The following is a 17720-nucleotide window of genomic DNA, read 5'->3' on the forward strand; positions in this document are numbered from 1 at the left end:
TATAATTTGTTCTGTCCAATATCAAACTATGCTATCTGAACGAGATATAATCTTGATAGGAGCATATCAAAAACTGATATAATTTAGCTATGATCGTATAGATTTTTTGATATAATTTGAGATATTTTAACATCCTACGAGTACTGTATTATAACTCATTAAGATAGAAAAAAGTAAGTATCAAAATATCTCATTTTGATATAATTTTGTTTTTCCCTCCTGATCGGGCTAACCTCTCTCTTTCCGAGATGCCGCAAATAAGCTGGATGTATCGTCTACAACCGTGCATCGAGCTAAAAAACGAGCCGGACAATTGACTTACAAGAAGGTAGTGACTCCATATCGCGATGATAAACAAAACACGACGGCCAAAGCGCGATCCCGGAGGCTGTACACGACGATGCTGACGAAGTTTGACTGCGTGGTAATGGACGACGAAACCTACGTTAAAGCAGCTTCCGGGACAGGAGTTTTATACGGCAAAAGGAAGGGGAAAGGTAGCAGATATTTTCAAGCACATGAAACTGTCAAAGTTCGCGGAGAAATATCTGGTTTGGCAAGCCATCTGTACCTGTGGCTTGAAAAGCAGCATTTTAATAGATTCCGGGACTGTCAACCAAGAAATTTACGTGAATGGGTGTGAATAAACGTCTGCTGCCTTTCCTGAAGAAACACGGTTGTTCCGTACTGTTTTGGCCGGATTTGGCATCTTGCCATTACGGTAAAAAGGCCATGGAGTGATACACCGCCAACACATGCAGGTGGTTCTCAAGCACAAGAACCCTCCCAACACGCCAGAGCTCCGCCCAATTGAGAAATACTGGGCTATTGTCAAGCGGAACCTAAAGAAGACCAAAAAACTGCTAAGGACGAGCAGCAGTTCAAGGCAAACTGGCTTTCTGCGGCGAAGAAGGTGGACAAGGTGGCTGTACAAAATCTGATGGCAGGGGTTAAGCGTAAAGCCCGGCAATTCGGATTTGGAAAAGCGGAAGCCTAACTGAATATTTTTCCTTAATTTCATACCTACTAATTAAACTTGAAAAAGAAATTTAATTTGATTTTTAAATAAACGATTTCACCGATTTACACGCGTTTTCCCTTGACCAAATTTTGACCGTATCATTTATGATAATAACATACAAAAATTTAAATTCTCAATGTTTTACAGGGTATGGCAATTGAACAGCTACATTACTTCAACAGTAATTATTTCGATGCACACGAAACAGTATTGAACGACCCCTCGTCGCTTTGTTTACATTAAGTCTTAGCTATCATTGGATGTAATAATTACTTTTGTAATCAGGTGTTATCCGGAAAAATAGATCTCGAACAGAAACGTAGCGCTGTGGTTGCCTTGTTCCTAGCTGGCAAACGGCAGAAGGACATAGTGAAACCTACCATGGCGAAGATGGCAAGAAGCGCCTTAAGAGAAATCCTCGTCGTAGTGCCACTAAATTGGCAGAGGATCCCAACATATCGGATCGAAATCTCCGTCGGATCCTGAAAGATGAACTTCAGACCAAGCCCTACAAGATCCAAAAGGTTCAAGACCTTACGGTGAAGCAGTAACAAGAACGGGTAAAATGAGCGAAGGCGCTGCTGAAGAAGACCGCGGAAGGAAGGTTGAAGAATATCGTGTTTACCGACGAGGAACACGGTGAAGATTTCTTCACCGTACAGCAGTTCATGAATAAACAGAACGACAGAGTTTGGTTGCCAGACAGATCACGAAGCCATGCCGACTTGCTGACGGCCACCCGGCGACAGAAACCTGCATCGGTGATGGTTTGGGCTGGAATCACCCGTGATGGCTAGACTCCACTGGATTTTGTCTCTGAAGGAGTGAAGATCAACCAAAATACATATCGGGAACTAGTTCTACAGAAACCGTGGGCACGTCGACATTTTGGTTCCAGGGATTGGGTATTCCAACAGGACTCGGCGCCGGCTCACAAAGCGAAAAAAATCCAACTTTGGATTGCCCAACATTTTCCAGGGTTCTTTTCTTGCTCCGAGTGGCCGGCGAGTTCGCCAGACTTGAACCCTATGGACTTCGCTGTTTGGAGTATGTTGGAGGCCGAAGTCTGCTCTAAGAAACATGAAGGTGTGGAGGTCCTGAAGCGACATCTCGTGACAGCCTGGGATAAAGTACCACAAGAACACCTGCGGGCCTAATACGATGCGTTCCTTTACCGTCTGAAGCGAGTGGTTAAACTCAAGGGCGAACAAGTCGAACTTTACCAGTGAATTTTGAAAAAGTAATTAGTTTAGCTAGTGTGGAGCAAAGGCGGGACAATTCATGGGAGCTTTTCATGAACATGCCCTCTAGCTTGAAATTTCAACACCTATCTAGCTTTCTCCTATTGGCGCACTAATGCCTGTCTATCCACCTTTCTTTCAAATTTCTATAAATAAATTCTCTCTAGTTTTCATTCCGCCCCACATGCCTTTAAATGTATAATCTTGAAACTCATTAAACACTGGCTTCAATGCTTCGAGCCACTCATGCCACTCATCACAATTCTGTCAATTTTTCACGAATCGCTCAACACTGCCCAAAAAAAGAACTATTTGTCCCATTCTCTTTTGTAGCATCTTCAACTCAACGATTTTCACAATTCTGACTGGAAATATTATCGACTCAACTTTAAATTCTAACACTCTGACGTTTCAGAGCTGAAACTGCAGAAAATTTCGGTAAATAAGTAAATAACTTACAATTTCCGAGCAATCTACCCCTTTGGACAATTTTTTCCAAAACTGACGAAATTCTAACTTAAAAACTTACGTGAGCGTATTTCTTGTTGAAGTGCAGGAGTTTCTTCTAAAATTCTGACAAAATATCAAATTTTCAATTTCTGACAAATTAGACACCTTCGGACCCAACTCGTCCAATACAGAATCAAAATTAGTTGACCTAGGCTTCAGTTTTCGGACAAATTCAGACTTGTACCTTCAGACACTTTGTACCATAAATTGACACGTTGTTTCTGACACAGGCATCTGATAATTTTTCAGACGATTTGTATACAGATTCGACTTCTGACAAAGTTTCTTCTAAGTTAATTTCTGACAATATTTCAGACAAGCTTATTTTGACACTCAGACTTAATTCTGACAAGTTTCAGACAAAATTTTCAACAATATTCACCTAAGAATTCCGCCACAAGCTTATTAATTGATTCTGACTTTATTCTGACAAGTTTCAGATATGATTTCCGACTATATTCACTTGAAAATTCCGACACAAACTGATTCTGACTAATTCTGTCAAGTTTGTTGACTCAAATTTAATTTTTGACAATTCAGACTCGATTGGGACAAAATTTCCGGATAAAATACCACAAAAACCACCTGCGGTCTTTTGAGAATATGTGCCTTGAGTTTCTGCAGCGAGTGGTTAAGCTCAAGGACAAAAAATCGAAAGGCGCCAATGGATTTTAAAAATAAGATCTGTTTTGATGTAAATCGTATTAAATTTGAAATAAAAAGATTTTGTTTTGATAAAATTCTTTGTTAGTTCCAATGTAGCACTTTAATTGCCAGACCCTGAATGCTCGCCCACACAAGATACAAATATATTTCGCGCAAATACAAACGATTGCTGGCGAAAGCAGCAACGCCAACAAAAAAAAAACCATCTCCACCCCGGCTGGGGCTGAGTAACAAGCCTTGATTTTGTACAAACAGCAACATACACCATGCCACAGAGGGTTTTTGTACAAAATATTTCGATCCCGATCGATTTTACTCAAACCATTTGAGCACTCATTTGGGCAGTGCCCCATCCCATTTGTACAAATTTGGTGTAGTTTACTTATGGTCCGCTTTATGGAAACCAATTATTTTTAATTATGATACACCCACAAAACTTCAAGGTTCAGCCGCCATAACCTGGGAACCCTGCCAATTAGAGCTCCCCAAGGCAGCAACCTGGGCCCTCTTCTATTCACCTTGTCCTCAAACAATTTGCACAACCTGCGTATAGATGGCAAACCTAGACTTTTCACTGACATATGAAAACTATCGTCTCGAAGATATTCAGGAAGAACAGTTTGTTGTAATGTAGATACGTGGCGTTTTTGTAGCCAACTTAGCATGTGAGGATTGTGAATCCGGAATAAATTTACGAAATTCATACATTGAAATCCATCTTTCAAACTCGAAAGGAGGGGACTCAAGAGTTGCAGTTCGCTCAACTCGAGAACTATAAATTGGCAAATGGAATCAAGTAAGGTGAAATGTTTCCAAGATGATTTGTAACCCCTACCTTCTGCACACGGGATGTAGATACGAGGGAAAAGGATCCCTTTTTGTCTGTATACGATACAAAACATGTTTCTATGAATATTTGACACCCTCCCTCATTCCAGTGGGAACAGTAAAACGACGAGTAGGGTTCTAAAACCATTATTTTTGTAGAGCTCTTGAACGGAAATGAAACACTTCAAAGTCACCAATAGTCCCTTGAAACAGTTCCAGGAGAGCTTAATCAGCTCATTTAATATGATGATGTATGTACATTGTGCATTCTGTTCAGCTTAAAATTTAAATTACAGTTCCAAAATCAAGCTGGAAATAATACAATTCAGCCCTAGTTTTTCTCTATGAAAAAGCTTAAAATAAACTTGAAAAAAAAACTAGAAATGAGCTTGGAAATAAAATCAAAAATCTGGGTTTAGAACGAGTTTGTAGATAGATATTGCTGTTAGATAATTGATCTTCTGAGTTCACATTAACTCGAACGACTAGGAAGCTGAATGCAGTTCACCGGCATCCCAATTTCCGGGAAATCCAATAATCCAGAATGTATTGAGTTCCAACATTCCGCGCCAAGCATTTGGCGTCTGCCGATCCTCCGTAAGGCGAGAAAATATGATGATTTGCCTTTTTTCGATTGTTGGTGAAACTCACCGGAGTTAGTCCCATACACACTTTACGACTATCATCATTATCGATTGTGAAACCACAAACAACTGCCCTCTGGCGGGGTCTCTCTGGCGAATAATCTCATGTCCTCCGCTTTCCTTGTGACGGCGATGCACCTTTTGGCTTGCAGAGGCTCGTTCCTGCCTCTAACATACACACATGGAACGTGGAGGACAATCCAATCAAACGCATAAGTTTGAAATTGCGGGTGCTGCCGATGGCACGGTTGTAGCTGGTAACGATTATTATAACGACCGACGACGATCAAGTGATGAATACAAAAAAATCCTATTAAAAAAGCGTTGACCGCCCTTTGGATGCTGCCGTAGCTGCAGGAGTTTGCAATTTCGACCGGGATCCTCTAGTGTCATCGTAAATAATCGGGTTCGCACCTCTCGCACCGCCATTATTGCTATTGTTGGGCTTCGTCGCCCATCATCGTTTAAGACTGGGCGCTAAAAGGGCTGCCGGGCTCCTAAGCATGCGAATGAATGCGGGTGTTTCGGATTTAGTCGCTGGTTAAAAAATATGACCTCTCCGCGTAGGATTATCGATCGGCGAGCAGCTTTTTTTCGCTTCTCTTCTCGACTTTATTGAGGCGCATATCGATTATTGAAGCGCGATAGGGTCGATCTAATCGGCACCTCGACTCTAACGCCTTCTCCAATTGTGGGGGCCCTCATTTGGGCGGTGATTTATGGCTAATGGAACCGTGTAGGATTATCCGTGAGAACGATGAACTGCGGGCTGATCTGTTGGAGCAATCTGTTGGAAATGTGAAAAGTGAACAACACCTTCTAACAGGAATTAATGAGCTTCTTACAGCTGACGTGCATTATAGGAAGATGACTTCGGGGCAGAACGAAACCTTGGGAATTGCTACGCTCTCCTATGTAGATCATATTGAAACGAACAAATAGCTTGCGAAGGTTGAAAATTTCTATGCCAATGGATGTTGCCTTCATGTCAATAAAGTGTACCAATATTTTAAGTAAAAATATTGTTTTATTACGATCTTCACTAATTTCTTAAGAAGAGTAGACTCTTGTTCGAAAATATCATCGAAGCTATGTTTACAGCTATAAACAACCAGTCTACAAATCTTGTTAAGAAAAAAAGTTATTAGATCTGACTTAATTTTTTTTTCGAAGTGTTTGGAAAAAAGGCTGAATGCAGGCTATCAAAATCACTTCTACCCCACGTCAGAGTTTTGAATAGTATTGTTCTATGTTTTTGGAAATCTGGAAACGTACTTTCACCCCATCTCATCCCATCCCATAGATAGAATTTGAATACAAAATAGACTTGAAAAAACTAAAATGTCTTTAACTTACAATTTTTTTTTCATAAAAAAAGCTTTTTGAAAAAAATTGTATTCATGTTTTCGAACGCTCTTAAAAAATCTTTGTTGACTTAAACAGTAGGGTAATTATGTTGTTTTTATGAGTCTTACGTTAAAAAATTGATGCTTCATAGTGTGTGATATGATTTTTTAAAAGAATTATTTCACCCTAGCACACAGCAGTGTTCATATGTATTCCACTTCAGCAAGATACGGGGTAACTATATAGGATGAGTGCTCCTACTTTGGACCTAGAGCCTACTTTAGTCCGAAAATGCCGAAAATTTTAAATAAATCATTTTGTTAGCATAGAATTAACATACTCCTATGCTCGCAATAAACTCTTACTCTTCTTTAATTCTATCATGCCACTGTTTGCCATCAAAAGTTTAACTGAGAACATTTTCAAGGTTTTTAAAACTGTACCTCCTCGTCAGTGATTAATCATACAGTCCAATTAATGGGGCGCGTTTTGAGAAATTTGAGTGAAGAAGGAAAAATAACGTTTTTTTACTGTCCAAGCCAAAGTTTTGAGGGAATTTACTTTCCCTGTAAAGAATATGCACCATACTACCTATTTCTCCTTAAATAAATGGAAACGTATGGAAAACCCGGAAAATTAGCAAGGGGTTCAAACATAGGAGACTTTCGACTTTGATGTTCCGTTTTTAGACCTGACATCACCAAAACATTGTTATAATACCAACAATTCAACAAAGGTACGAATTTTCAATTGGGGCATAATTCAGAACCAGTATTGAACATTCCTAACATTTTCTGTCAGCATTACGCAAATAAACTGAAAGTTAGTTAGCAAAAAAAGTTTCAGTTCCTGTTCTGCTGATAGAGCTGACGAAGAGTGAATTTTTTTTGAAATATTCATAACAATTTAATATAACAACATTAAGTGTGTTTAATCCTTAAAAAGCTTTATTATTTTTAAAGATAATAATTGATTGCAGATAACATTTTTTATTAGATTGTTTATTTACTTCCGAAAAATCATACTTTTTACATGAATTTTATTTCTAGGTCCTATAAAAGGTACCAGTTCTAAACCAAAATAGGAACAGTAGGTTCAAAGTTAGAAATTTTGATGATCCATATCTTTGCAACTCTTTCAATAAATGCGAAACATGTGTTAAAAATACTCATTGAATCTTATAGAAAAATTCATGAACTATAAATAAATTTTCTGAAATATATAAACCTCCCGTAAATTTATGAGAATAACATGATTAAAGGGTCCAATGTAGGGTGGTCTAACCGGTTTTACCGAAACCGGTAAAACCGGTAAAACCGTTCATTTTCCATTACCGGAAATACCGGATTTTAGGACGGTAAAAAACCGGTATTTCCGGTAAATTAGTCATCATACTTTTGAATTGTAATAAAATAGACACAGCTACACTTACCAAATATGTATGAGCACAAATACTGATATTTTGTTGAATCAGTTTCAAAATCTAAGCTCAATAAACCTTACTGCAAGGTTTATGCGAGATTTGATTATTGCTAAAACTTTCCGATGCAACTTTTTGAATTTAAGCTAGAGTGACATTCAAAAGAGCATTGACAAGCTGCCATCTCTCTCTAAGAGGATATTTTTTCATGAAACTTTACACATTTCAGTTCAGCTCTCGAACTAACGCTCCACAACAATTAAAGTCTGTACAAGTGTACAATGACTCAAAAAGGATACAGCTACAAGAAATTTAAGATTGCTAAGTAATCACTGTATTTTTTATTGAAAAAGTGGAATTTGGTTAAAGGATGCAAAAATGTTTTATTTATTTAAAGATGCAAAAATGCTTTACGCCAAGTTTATAAAAAAACGTTCTAAGCAGTGCCGGGCTTTCAGAAAATTTAAAATAAAAACCAAAAATGTTGAAAACTGATAAGAAACTTCCTTCTTAGTTTTAAAACATGAAATGTATCAACAGTGTCAGCATTTAAACACATGTTAGATTGTTTGTATGAAATGTCTCTACCAATATTTTCAAGGTAATTGATGGAACTCTGTTGTTTTTATTTTTATGATAAAGCAGTAACAAAGTTTCAATAAATTTTCAACAGTATTATATCAACAAAGAGCATATGGATCAGATCCAAATGAATTTTAACTGGTTTAATATTTTATTTCTATTTGTTCGTTTTAATTTTTTAAAGGCAAACTTAATGCGATCACGACATACATGTAGGTTGCGGGGAAAACATTCATATTTGAGACAACAATAGTCTGTAATTTTGTGAGTCAACCAAAAACTTTGTGACAGTGTTTTGAGTTTTGCTTAGAAATTAATTAAGTCATCTTTTGTATATCAAATGTCATATAGTTTTCATGAAAGACTATAAAAACTTTTACTAAATCTGTAATATCTATTCTTTAATCTGAATACTGTATTAAAGAGCTTAGGACAAAAAATTATTGAAAATTATATGAAACTTTTATAATTTCTGCCACCTCAACCCAATTATAATATTAAAATGACGATGATAAACATTATGAATATCATGAGGGTGATGCTAGATTTATGACAAAGGAATAATTTAAAGGCACAATACCATCTTTTTCAATTTAAAATGTTGCTAAATCTATTGCGTTATAGATTGTGAGGATTTTAGGCCATTACTTCTACAATCAGACAAAACGTTTTCATGAACTCGATATACTTGGAAAAATACCGGTTTTATCGGTTTTATAAATTACAAACTCAGAAATACCGGATTTGACAAAACAACGGTAAATATGACCACCCTAGTGCAATGTAGGGCAACTAACCCTTTATTTCATTTCAAAGCATTTTGTTGATGATTAAAACTACAACACTCTATGGGATTCACGAATTGAAACTAATTTCAATTTTATTAGGAATTCAATGAAACTTTTTTCTTAAAACTCAAATCTTCACACGAAAACCCTAACACTTCCTTAGAAAGGTTTTCTTTTAATTAGTATAACGAAACAAGTTCATATTTTTTAATCAATATTTTTTACTTCAAATTTAATTCATCTAGACACTTCAACAAGTTGGTAGCCATGTGAAAAGTAATTATGTACTACCCAAGATTTTCAACAGAATAAGCAAATGAAAACCTTAAACATAGTTTCCAGTATCCTAATCACTTTGATTGCAAGAAAACGGTTTATGTCAATACGGATTTCTGAGATGAAATTTTCTTCAAGAAATCAATATCTGCTGTCCACTTTATTTTGTGTTTATTGTTCAACTCCACATTAAAAAGCATTTGAATAAATTGCACAAGGCCACAAAATTCACATTTTTCCAAGGTACAGACAATGTAAGAGCTAATTTGTTAAATTTGGGTGTTCTGAATCCTAATATGCATTTATTTATAAATAACTTTTTTGAAAAAATCATATAAGTAATTTTCGCACTTTTTTTTAACTAAACTGGACAAAGCAATAATTTAAAATAAAGGTTCAAATCAATGTTCAACTTTCACAATTGCGATCTTTGGGAAAGTTAGTTTGACTTTTGCAAAAAAAGTGAACGAAAGTTAATATTTGTTAACATTTTCCTATTTTACCAAAATTATAACGAATTTTCAAAATTTTCAACCAATTTGAATTTTCGATGTTTTTTAAAGCACAAATCAAATCGTTTTGGAAGCTTCTACATATTTGTTTAATGAAAAATTTTCATCCTTTTTTTTACTTTCTTTAGCTATGACAGAAATACTTGTTATTATAATATTTTTCGAAATTTATAATAACTGTAGAATATAAATTTTTCAGATCAAAACTAAATGAAATTACAATATCTATAGGCAAAATATTCTTTCTTAAGTGAATTAAGCATAATAAACAAATTCAGAATCAGTTTCTTCTAATTCATATTAGTTTATTAGTTCTTCATCTACCGTAAACTGGGGGAACTTTGATCATCATGAAATTTTTGCCAATAATCATCATTAATTAAGTCTGAAGTTAAAATATCTGAAAACTGTTTTCTATGTTTGAAAGCCTATAATTTGAGTTTCAAATAGGCTTAATTTTGTTTGTAGTTGGAGATTTTTCTATATCACTAAAAATGTAGTTTTAAAGCTTTAAGATGTATGTTTTTTCAAGACTCATAAACAAACACCTCTCCTGGGACCTAGGGAATCGCATGAAGGTAAAATTTCATTTGTTTTTGAGGCATAAAAAATTGAGAAATGTTTTAAATTTTTGCCCCTAAATGTATGCAGCAACATTGTCCACCTTTTGAGTACATTTGTTTTTGAAAGAAAACGTTAAAAAATTGAATTGAGTTCAAACAAAAAATTACTGTTATTTCTGTTTTAAGCCTTCTGTGCTAATTGGCATCAAAACATTAATTTTTAAGATGTTGAGATACGTTAAAACCATAGTGATCAAAGTGAAACATGAAATCTGGTTTTGTTACAAACATTTAGATATAGCCACTAATGTCTTTTGAATATTCTGCTATTGTTTATTAGATTAAAATCAACGGATCATATGTAGATCCTAATGATAACTTAATAGTAATTACATTACATGATAAAGGTTTATACAGTTCTTGAAAAAGTTAAAAATTTTCTCCGGAACACGTTCCTCGGAACATCGTAGTCGAAATGCTCAGAAAAGCGATTGAACGTTTTCAATATGCCGATAAATGCGCTGTTCGCTCCATAGTTGTTGAGACGAATAGGAACATAGAGCTGCAAAAGCTGGTTTCTCAATCCTCGGGGACGCACGCTGAGAGGCATGGCCTCCAACAAAACGGGACAGTCAACTCTGGACGTTAAGAGATCAGCAACAACTAGAGCGCGCGTAGCGTTCCTGCGGGCTTGAAGCGTATCTAGGTCTATGAGGCGGCAGCGATTCTCATAGCTTGATAAACGGAACGGGTCTTGCCAGTTCAGATGGCGTAGGGCATACCGCATGAAGCGACGCTGGATAGCCTCGATTCGTTCAGCGCCATTCTGGTAGAAAGGCACCAAACAGCTGAAGCATATTCGAGGATGGAACGAACTATACAGCAGTAAAGACTTTTCAGGCAATACACGTCTTTGAAGTCTTTGGCCATGCGAAATAAGAATCCGAGGTTTCTGGACGCTTTGTCGACGATGTAATTTGTGTGAGTCTTAAACTCCAGGCATTTATCGAGAATAACGCCCAGATCGTTGATGTGGTCCACCCGAGTAATGATTCCGTCTCCGAGAACGTACTCCGCAAAAAGACGTCGCTTACGTGAGAATGATACGACCGAGCATTTACTGCGATTCCGGGGCAGGCAATTCATGTCACACTACTGAGCAAAGAAATTGAACTGCTGCTGCAGAAAATTGGTGTCCTCTTGGCTGTTTATGGTGTGAAAGAATTTCAGATCGTCGGCATATGCAAGTTTTTTGCAGTCAAGGAGCGAGAGTACGTCATTAAAATATATCAGGAAAATTAGTGGTCCTGAATGACTTCCTTGAGGCACACCGGAGCAGGCAAGAAAATGATTTAAAAAGGAACGGATAACTTTCGACCTGTTAAGTAACTGTGGAACCAGTGCAGAAGGGATCCACAGAAACCCAGACGTTCCAGCTTTGCGATAGCGATATCGTGGTTCACCTTGTCGAACGCAGCAGAAAGGTCAGTATATATGGCGTCAGTTTGGGTTTTCATAGCAAAGCTGTCTTGCACAAAAGATGTGAAGGTGAGTAAGTTAGTAGTCGTGGATCGTTTAGGCATGAACCCGTGTTGATCATTGGAAAGATGGTGCTTGAAGAACGAATTAATGGGATCCAAGATAACCAATTCAAACAATCTGGCTATCGCGCATAGCGCATAGGCTTCCGCGGTAGTTGTTAACGTCTCTCTTGTCACCCTTCTTGTGAACAGGAAACATGGAGGCTTCCTTCCGCTTCAAAAAAGTAGCAGGTATATCATCCGGGCCCATAGATGTAGAGTTTTTCAGCTTAACTGTCGCTTTCGATATGGATGAATCGTCGATTATGATACCGTTAAACGAAGAACCTATAGGCAATATATTTCTCACAGCTCTAGCCAGTTGCTTAGGAAAAATGGATCCAGTTGGGGAGGAGCACCATTTCAAACCAGGTAGATTGAAGTCACCGATGATGAGTATGTCGTCTGCCGGAGAGCAAATCGAGCTTACTTTAGAGAGGCAGAGCGAAAAAGATTCAGCTAAAGCCAAGTCTCCAGAACACTACGCACAACTCCGCCTATCGCCTATCTCCGAAATCAATGCGAATCCAAACAAGTTCCTAATTGTCCCAGGAATCGTCTTCAATTGGCTGAGCTAGAAACGTAGATTTCACGGCGAGTAACACTCCACCACCAGTAGACTTTTTGCTGTTACGAGAACTACGGCCGCAACGGAACACTGCGTAATCTTGGCCGATAATCTGACTAGAGAAGGTCCGGTCGTTGAGCCAGGTTTCGGTGAAGGCCATGACGTCGTAGCAGGAACACGAAGTCGCCAACAAGTAGTCAATCAAACCCCACCAAAACTTTTAACACCACCGACGTTCTGATAGAAAATGTTGAAGGGTTCGGACGATTTTAAAGTAGCGCGGGATCGATGATCACTGGAAAGGTAAATTCCATCACGCGGGGAAAAACACTGCAATCAATGACCATGCTTTATACTCCTAGCCGATTACAAAAAATGATAATTCCACATCTAAGGATGTTCGTTATTGGAGTAAAGTCTGATTTGTCATCTTCAAAATGTGAGCATGCTTAATTTGTTTAAGTTTTGATGTGCTCTCGCGGAAACATAACTGGCATAGCCTTCTTCCCGAACATAAAACAGGACACTTTTTAATACATCCTGCTTACCACATTAAATCATAGATTTTTTTTCCTGATCTGAACTTCATGAACTATTCTACTAATAAGTAAATTTCTAAACTATTTTTTTAATTTTGAATTTTTTTTTCTTTTTTTCTACAGATTTAAAAAACATTCTGACCGTTCCAAAATGCATCACACCATGGAGGCACTGGCCTTCGACCAGATCCCGATCATGGATTTGGCGGACGCCAACAACAACAACAGTCGAGTAACGCGAGGTCCCGGAGCATCCAGCAGCAAGGAGCAGCACAAGAAGGACGAAAAATACTCGCTACGCCAAAGGCAAACGCGTAAGCCAACACCTACAGCGAAACCGGAGAAAAAGACCGTGCCCAAGGATAAACCAAAACCGAAAGCTCCCCCTTTGAGTAAGTACCGACGCAAAACGGCCAATGCCAGGGAGCGAACCCGAATGCGTGAGATTAACAGCGCTTTCGAAAATCTTCGACAAGCTGTGCCATTGGCGGTGGCCGGCGGAAGTGGGAACAGCTCACCGGTAAGCTCGCCAGGAAATGGAGCCGGATCAAGTTGTAACGAGAAGCTCACCAAGATTACTACCTTAAGGCTGGCGATGAAGTACATTCGAATACTAAAGGACATATTGAACAACAGCGAAAGTGGGCTGATGATCGACAACAATAATGATCTGGACATGGTGAATCATAACGAAATTGAAAGAGAGGTTATGTTGAAAGGACTGCTCCAGAGTGAGTCCATTTTCAAACCAATCAGCCCAGTGACGGTCAAACAGCAGGCAACAGAAAAGAGTCCCAGTCGAAGATCCAACAGCAATGCCTCCAAAAAGAAACCACGAAAGGCCAGTAAAGCCAGTTCAACGAAGAAAAGTACCTCTAACACTAGATCCAGCAGACAGACGACAATCAAGCCGGAAGCCCCCAGTATAGACACCGGAAGTGAGCTTATGGATTTAGGCATGATGTTGGACTCGGACAACGATTCATTGCATCTCTCGGAGCCCTGCATGAGTCCGCTACAAACGACGGCTCCAAGCTTAAAACAACAAACCTTCAACAGCTGTAACGTCAGCAACACTGCCAACGATCTGGAGTTTGGTCTGTTTTTGGAGTCTGACGCCGACTCGCTTCAACTTTCGGAACCATGTCTTAGTCCCCTCGGTAACCTGGACTCCCTGAACCCATTCAACGACCTACTACACACCGGTTTCAACGAACAAACGGCTTTAGAGTTATACTTATAACGTTTTCTTAAATTTCCGCGATCACCTATCGACGCGAGTGTATAATTTCTGTTAATAACGATAGTTTGTATCAATCTTAGGGCAAATGAAAACTGAATAGAATATTTAAACAAGCCGTGATAGCAAATCGATTCCTCCTACATGTAAACAAAATAATCTAAATAACAAAGCACTTAGTAATTAGCAGAGATGCATATCCGTTGCGAAACAAACCCACTTATTTATTCTCAAAGTGTCATATTAGAGCGAAGGAGAAACCCTCCCCCGTGTGTGTGTTGCCACCTTCCTATCGTAGGGTTTCCACTACGAATATGTAATTGTACATTATATCAATCAACCACTCTAGCAGTATCTACAGAGGAGAATGCGGAAAATTACCATCAATGGAAATTTTTATTCGTGTAGGTTTAGTTCAGTAAGTGTTTGGCATTAGAATTGTTCAGCGAGGTAACACTCAAGCCAATGCGCAATGGCGAAATGTTTCGCCCCAAGTAACTATTTAGACGACTGGAATTTTTTCTGAAGCTGGAACCATTATGTTAGACTTTTTAAAATTTCACTAGATTTTCATTCATACTAGAAAGTTCAGAAATACTGAGCTTTAAAATAGACGTACCCCCCAAATTGCAACAGTGATTTCAAATTTAGTTCTAACAAATATTGGTTCAAAATTATAATAAACAAGTATGGTACGAATAAGAACGAAGGACATCCTATTCTTGAGTATCACCTTCAATGAAAATCCCTGAACGATTGTAAAACATTTCCTCATATTTTTCTTCAACTTCAAGGAATCTGGCTTGTTGGAAAAAGTTTACAAATTATTTTGATTAATTTATTGTACCAGCTTACCTGATTCTTTACTTCTAACTGTTTTAATATAATGAGGACAAAAAAAATTGCAAACTTTTTCCAATCCGCCAGATTCCTTGATAAAGCATAATAAATATGCCGAAACGTCGGATGTAGTAAATAAACGTCGTTTAATGAAGGGAAACTTTTTAAACATTACTGGATCAGTTGATACGAAATTTAAATATTTTTATAACTTCTTGGTGTTTTCACTCTAAAGCCCATAGTATTTCATCAATAACTCAACAACGCGACGTAATTAGATTTTGTATCGTGATGGAATCGATGGGGAATGGTTGAAAGATGAAAATTCAACTGGTCTTGCTGTTTAAAACCTTCTAGAACTGTTTTATTCCAATTCCCCTCCATTATAAAATTTCCGCGAAGAAAACCGATGGAATCGAAATAAAAACAATTCTAGAAGGTTTTAAGAAGCAAATCCGGCTGGAATTTCATCTTTCAACCATTCCCCATCGATTTGACCATGTTACACATGCTAGTTGTGTCGATGTTTTGAGTAATTAACAAAATAAGATTTTTTCAAGTTCATTTTCACTCGAACTGTAAACCAGGCATAAGTAACAAAAGAAGGATATCAAAGTTGTTCTGACCTAATTGTTATTTTTTTTTTACATTTAAAAACAAAACAGGAGCTGTTGTTCCTTCAGCTGATTTTTATATTTGAATTTTTCACATTTATCTTACGGAAATGCGAAATCCTATCATCGGATCATAGTTATTTCTTCAAAACGGTGTGACTAACTTAATAGAATTCGGTCCGATAAGTCAGTGCATGACAGTTTAGTTTAAATTTAAAAATAATATTGTATGGTTTGAGTGTAACCTCCGATATTTATAATTAGTTATTGTAAAACAAATGTAAAACTTTCGGTTAAAACTTTTATGCGTAACAACATTGAAATTTCCCAAAATCCATATTCGAATCATTCCAACTAGGTTTAAGATATTTCTTGAAACAATACAATTACTACCACTTTGTAAGATATTTTATTTCGAATTAAAATTAAAACCGTAGAAATTTTGTAAAGATAATCCAACAAATCCATATTGAGAGAGCATGTATTTGTCTAGTTCTTGAGTAGAAACAAATCTTAGACAGGGGATGAACCCTATCTGACCTGTAAATATCATCCATATGAAACTCCGTAATGCCATTAAAACATGTGTACCATAAATATCTAATGTAAGTTGCGAGGAAAAATTATTGAAAATAGAACTTGTTGAAGCTGATCCATCTATGTATTTATTGACATGTAATATCACAGCCAAACTACCAAATTCAATTTGGTTGTATAAACATAAACCATTGCAACATTATCGGTTTTAAGAGAAATTTTATTTTTTTTCACATTAGAATAAAAATAAAAATCGAGGAATCGATGAAAATATAATGTCTTTAATACGTATTCTATAAGTGTAGAAGACTTTGTAAGTTTGAGTGCTGTATAGGATTCGTAGTCCTTACTCACAAAATAATTTCGCAAAATTCAGATTTTCATCCAAAAATCACCAAATTTCTTCCATAACAACCTTAATTCAAAAATCGCTTAGTTCAGATCCAACAAATATTAATCAGTTTAATCAAAGTCTCTCCTGCTTAGCTCCAGTTTTTAAAAGTAGTTTATAACGACCATTTTTTCTTTTATATTTTAATTAGCGTTTCATTCTGTTGAAATCAAAGATTCAACGCAGGGTTCATTGGTAAAATAGAGCTAGATATATTTATTCAGGTTTTTACGTCAAGTCCATGAACAACTACCCATTACATTAGCGATAATCATCTACTGTCATCCGTTATCGTCGAGGCTATTTTCTAAATTGCGAATTGCACGTAGCAAAGAGACAGAACCGAAACAAGTATATTATTCGTCCCGGAAGAAACAGCAGATTCCTTCTGCTGAAGGATTCTTCCGGAATCTACCCGAACCGTAAGTATCAACAACTCCCCTCAATTCGGAAATTGAGAATGCCGAACGCCTTCGGTAATACCTTTATGAACGCTGGTCCCCAGTAGAGATATTTATGACGCAAAGTAAGCTCATCGCTTCTTATGATCCCTAGGATGAATGCATTCTTTACGTCCAGATGCTTCATCCACTGATGGGACCGCGCCTCCTCCAGGTACTGGAGGCAAGGGATGTTGCCCTCCATTGACGTGAAAGGGGGTGCTAACCAAACTCAATTCACCCAGAAAGTTTGTTAGCCACAAACCTCTCTTGATTGCAGGGTAAAGGGCTAACATGTCAGCTTCGGTCGACAACAGATTGACCGTCTGCTGACGTTTCGTTGACCACAAAATAAGATTCCCCAAGATCATGTATGCGAAGTAGACTGAGTCAATTTGGGGTCATTTTTTAATTTCTTAAACCCTGGGGTCTTAAAAGCTTCGTTTTGGTCCAAAACTCATCCATGATTTTTTGCGGAATTTTTAAGTAACGTTTAAATGAGTAAATTTGAACTTTTAGGTTTCTATGGGAAAATTGAATATTTTGTACTGAAAACTCAACATAATTTTTGTT

General features: G+C 37.4%; 1 protein-coding gene across 1 annotated transcript in view; it reads left to right on the forward strand.

Annotated features, from left to right (window-relative positions):
- The window catches only part of LOC129755689 (helix-loop-helix protein delilah), a 195814-nt gene extending 179392 nt beyond the window's left edge, over positions 1-16422 (forward strand). The window contains exon 3 of the mRNA XM_055752305.1: positions 13209-16422. Within this exon, the coding sequence (XP_055608280.1) occupies positions 13237-14328 (1092 nt within the window). The 5' untranslated portion in view covers positions 13209-13236 and the 3' untranslated portion in view covers positions 14329-16422. The remainder of the gene's footprint in view (positions 1-13208) is intronic.
- The last annotated feature ends 1298 nt before the right edge of the window (positions 16423-17720 follow it).

The sequence above is a fragment of the Uranotaenia lowii genome, chromosome 3, assembly GCF_029784155.1.
Source record: "Uranotaenia lowii strain MFRU-FL chromosome 3, ASM2978415v1, whole genome shotgun sequence".
Lineage (NCBI taxonomy): Eukaryota > Metazoa > Arthropoda > Insecta > Diptera > Culicidae > Uranotaenia > Uranotaenia lowii.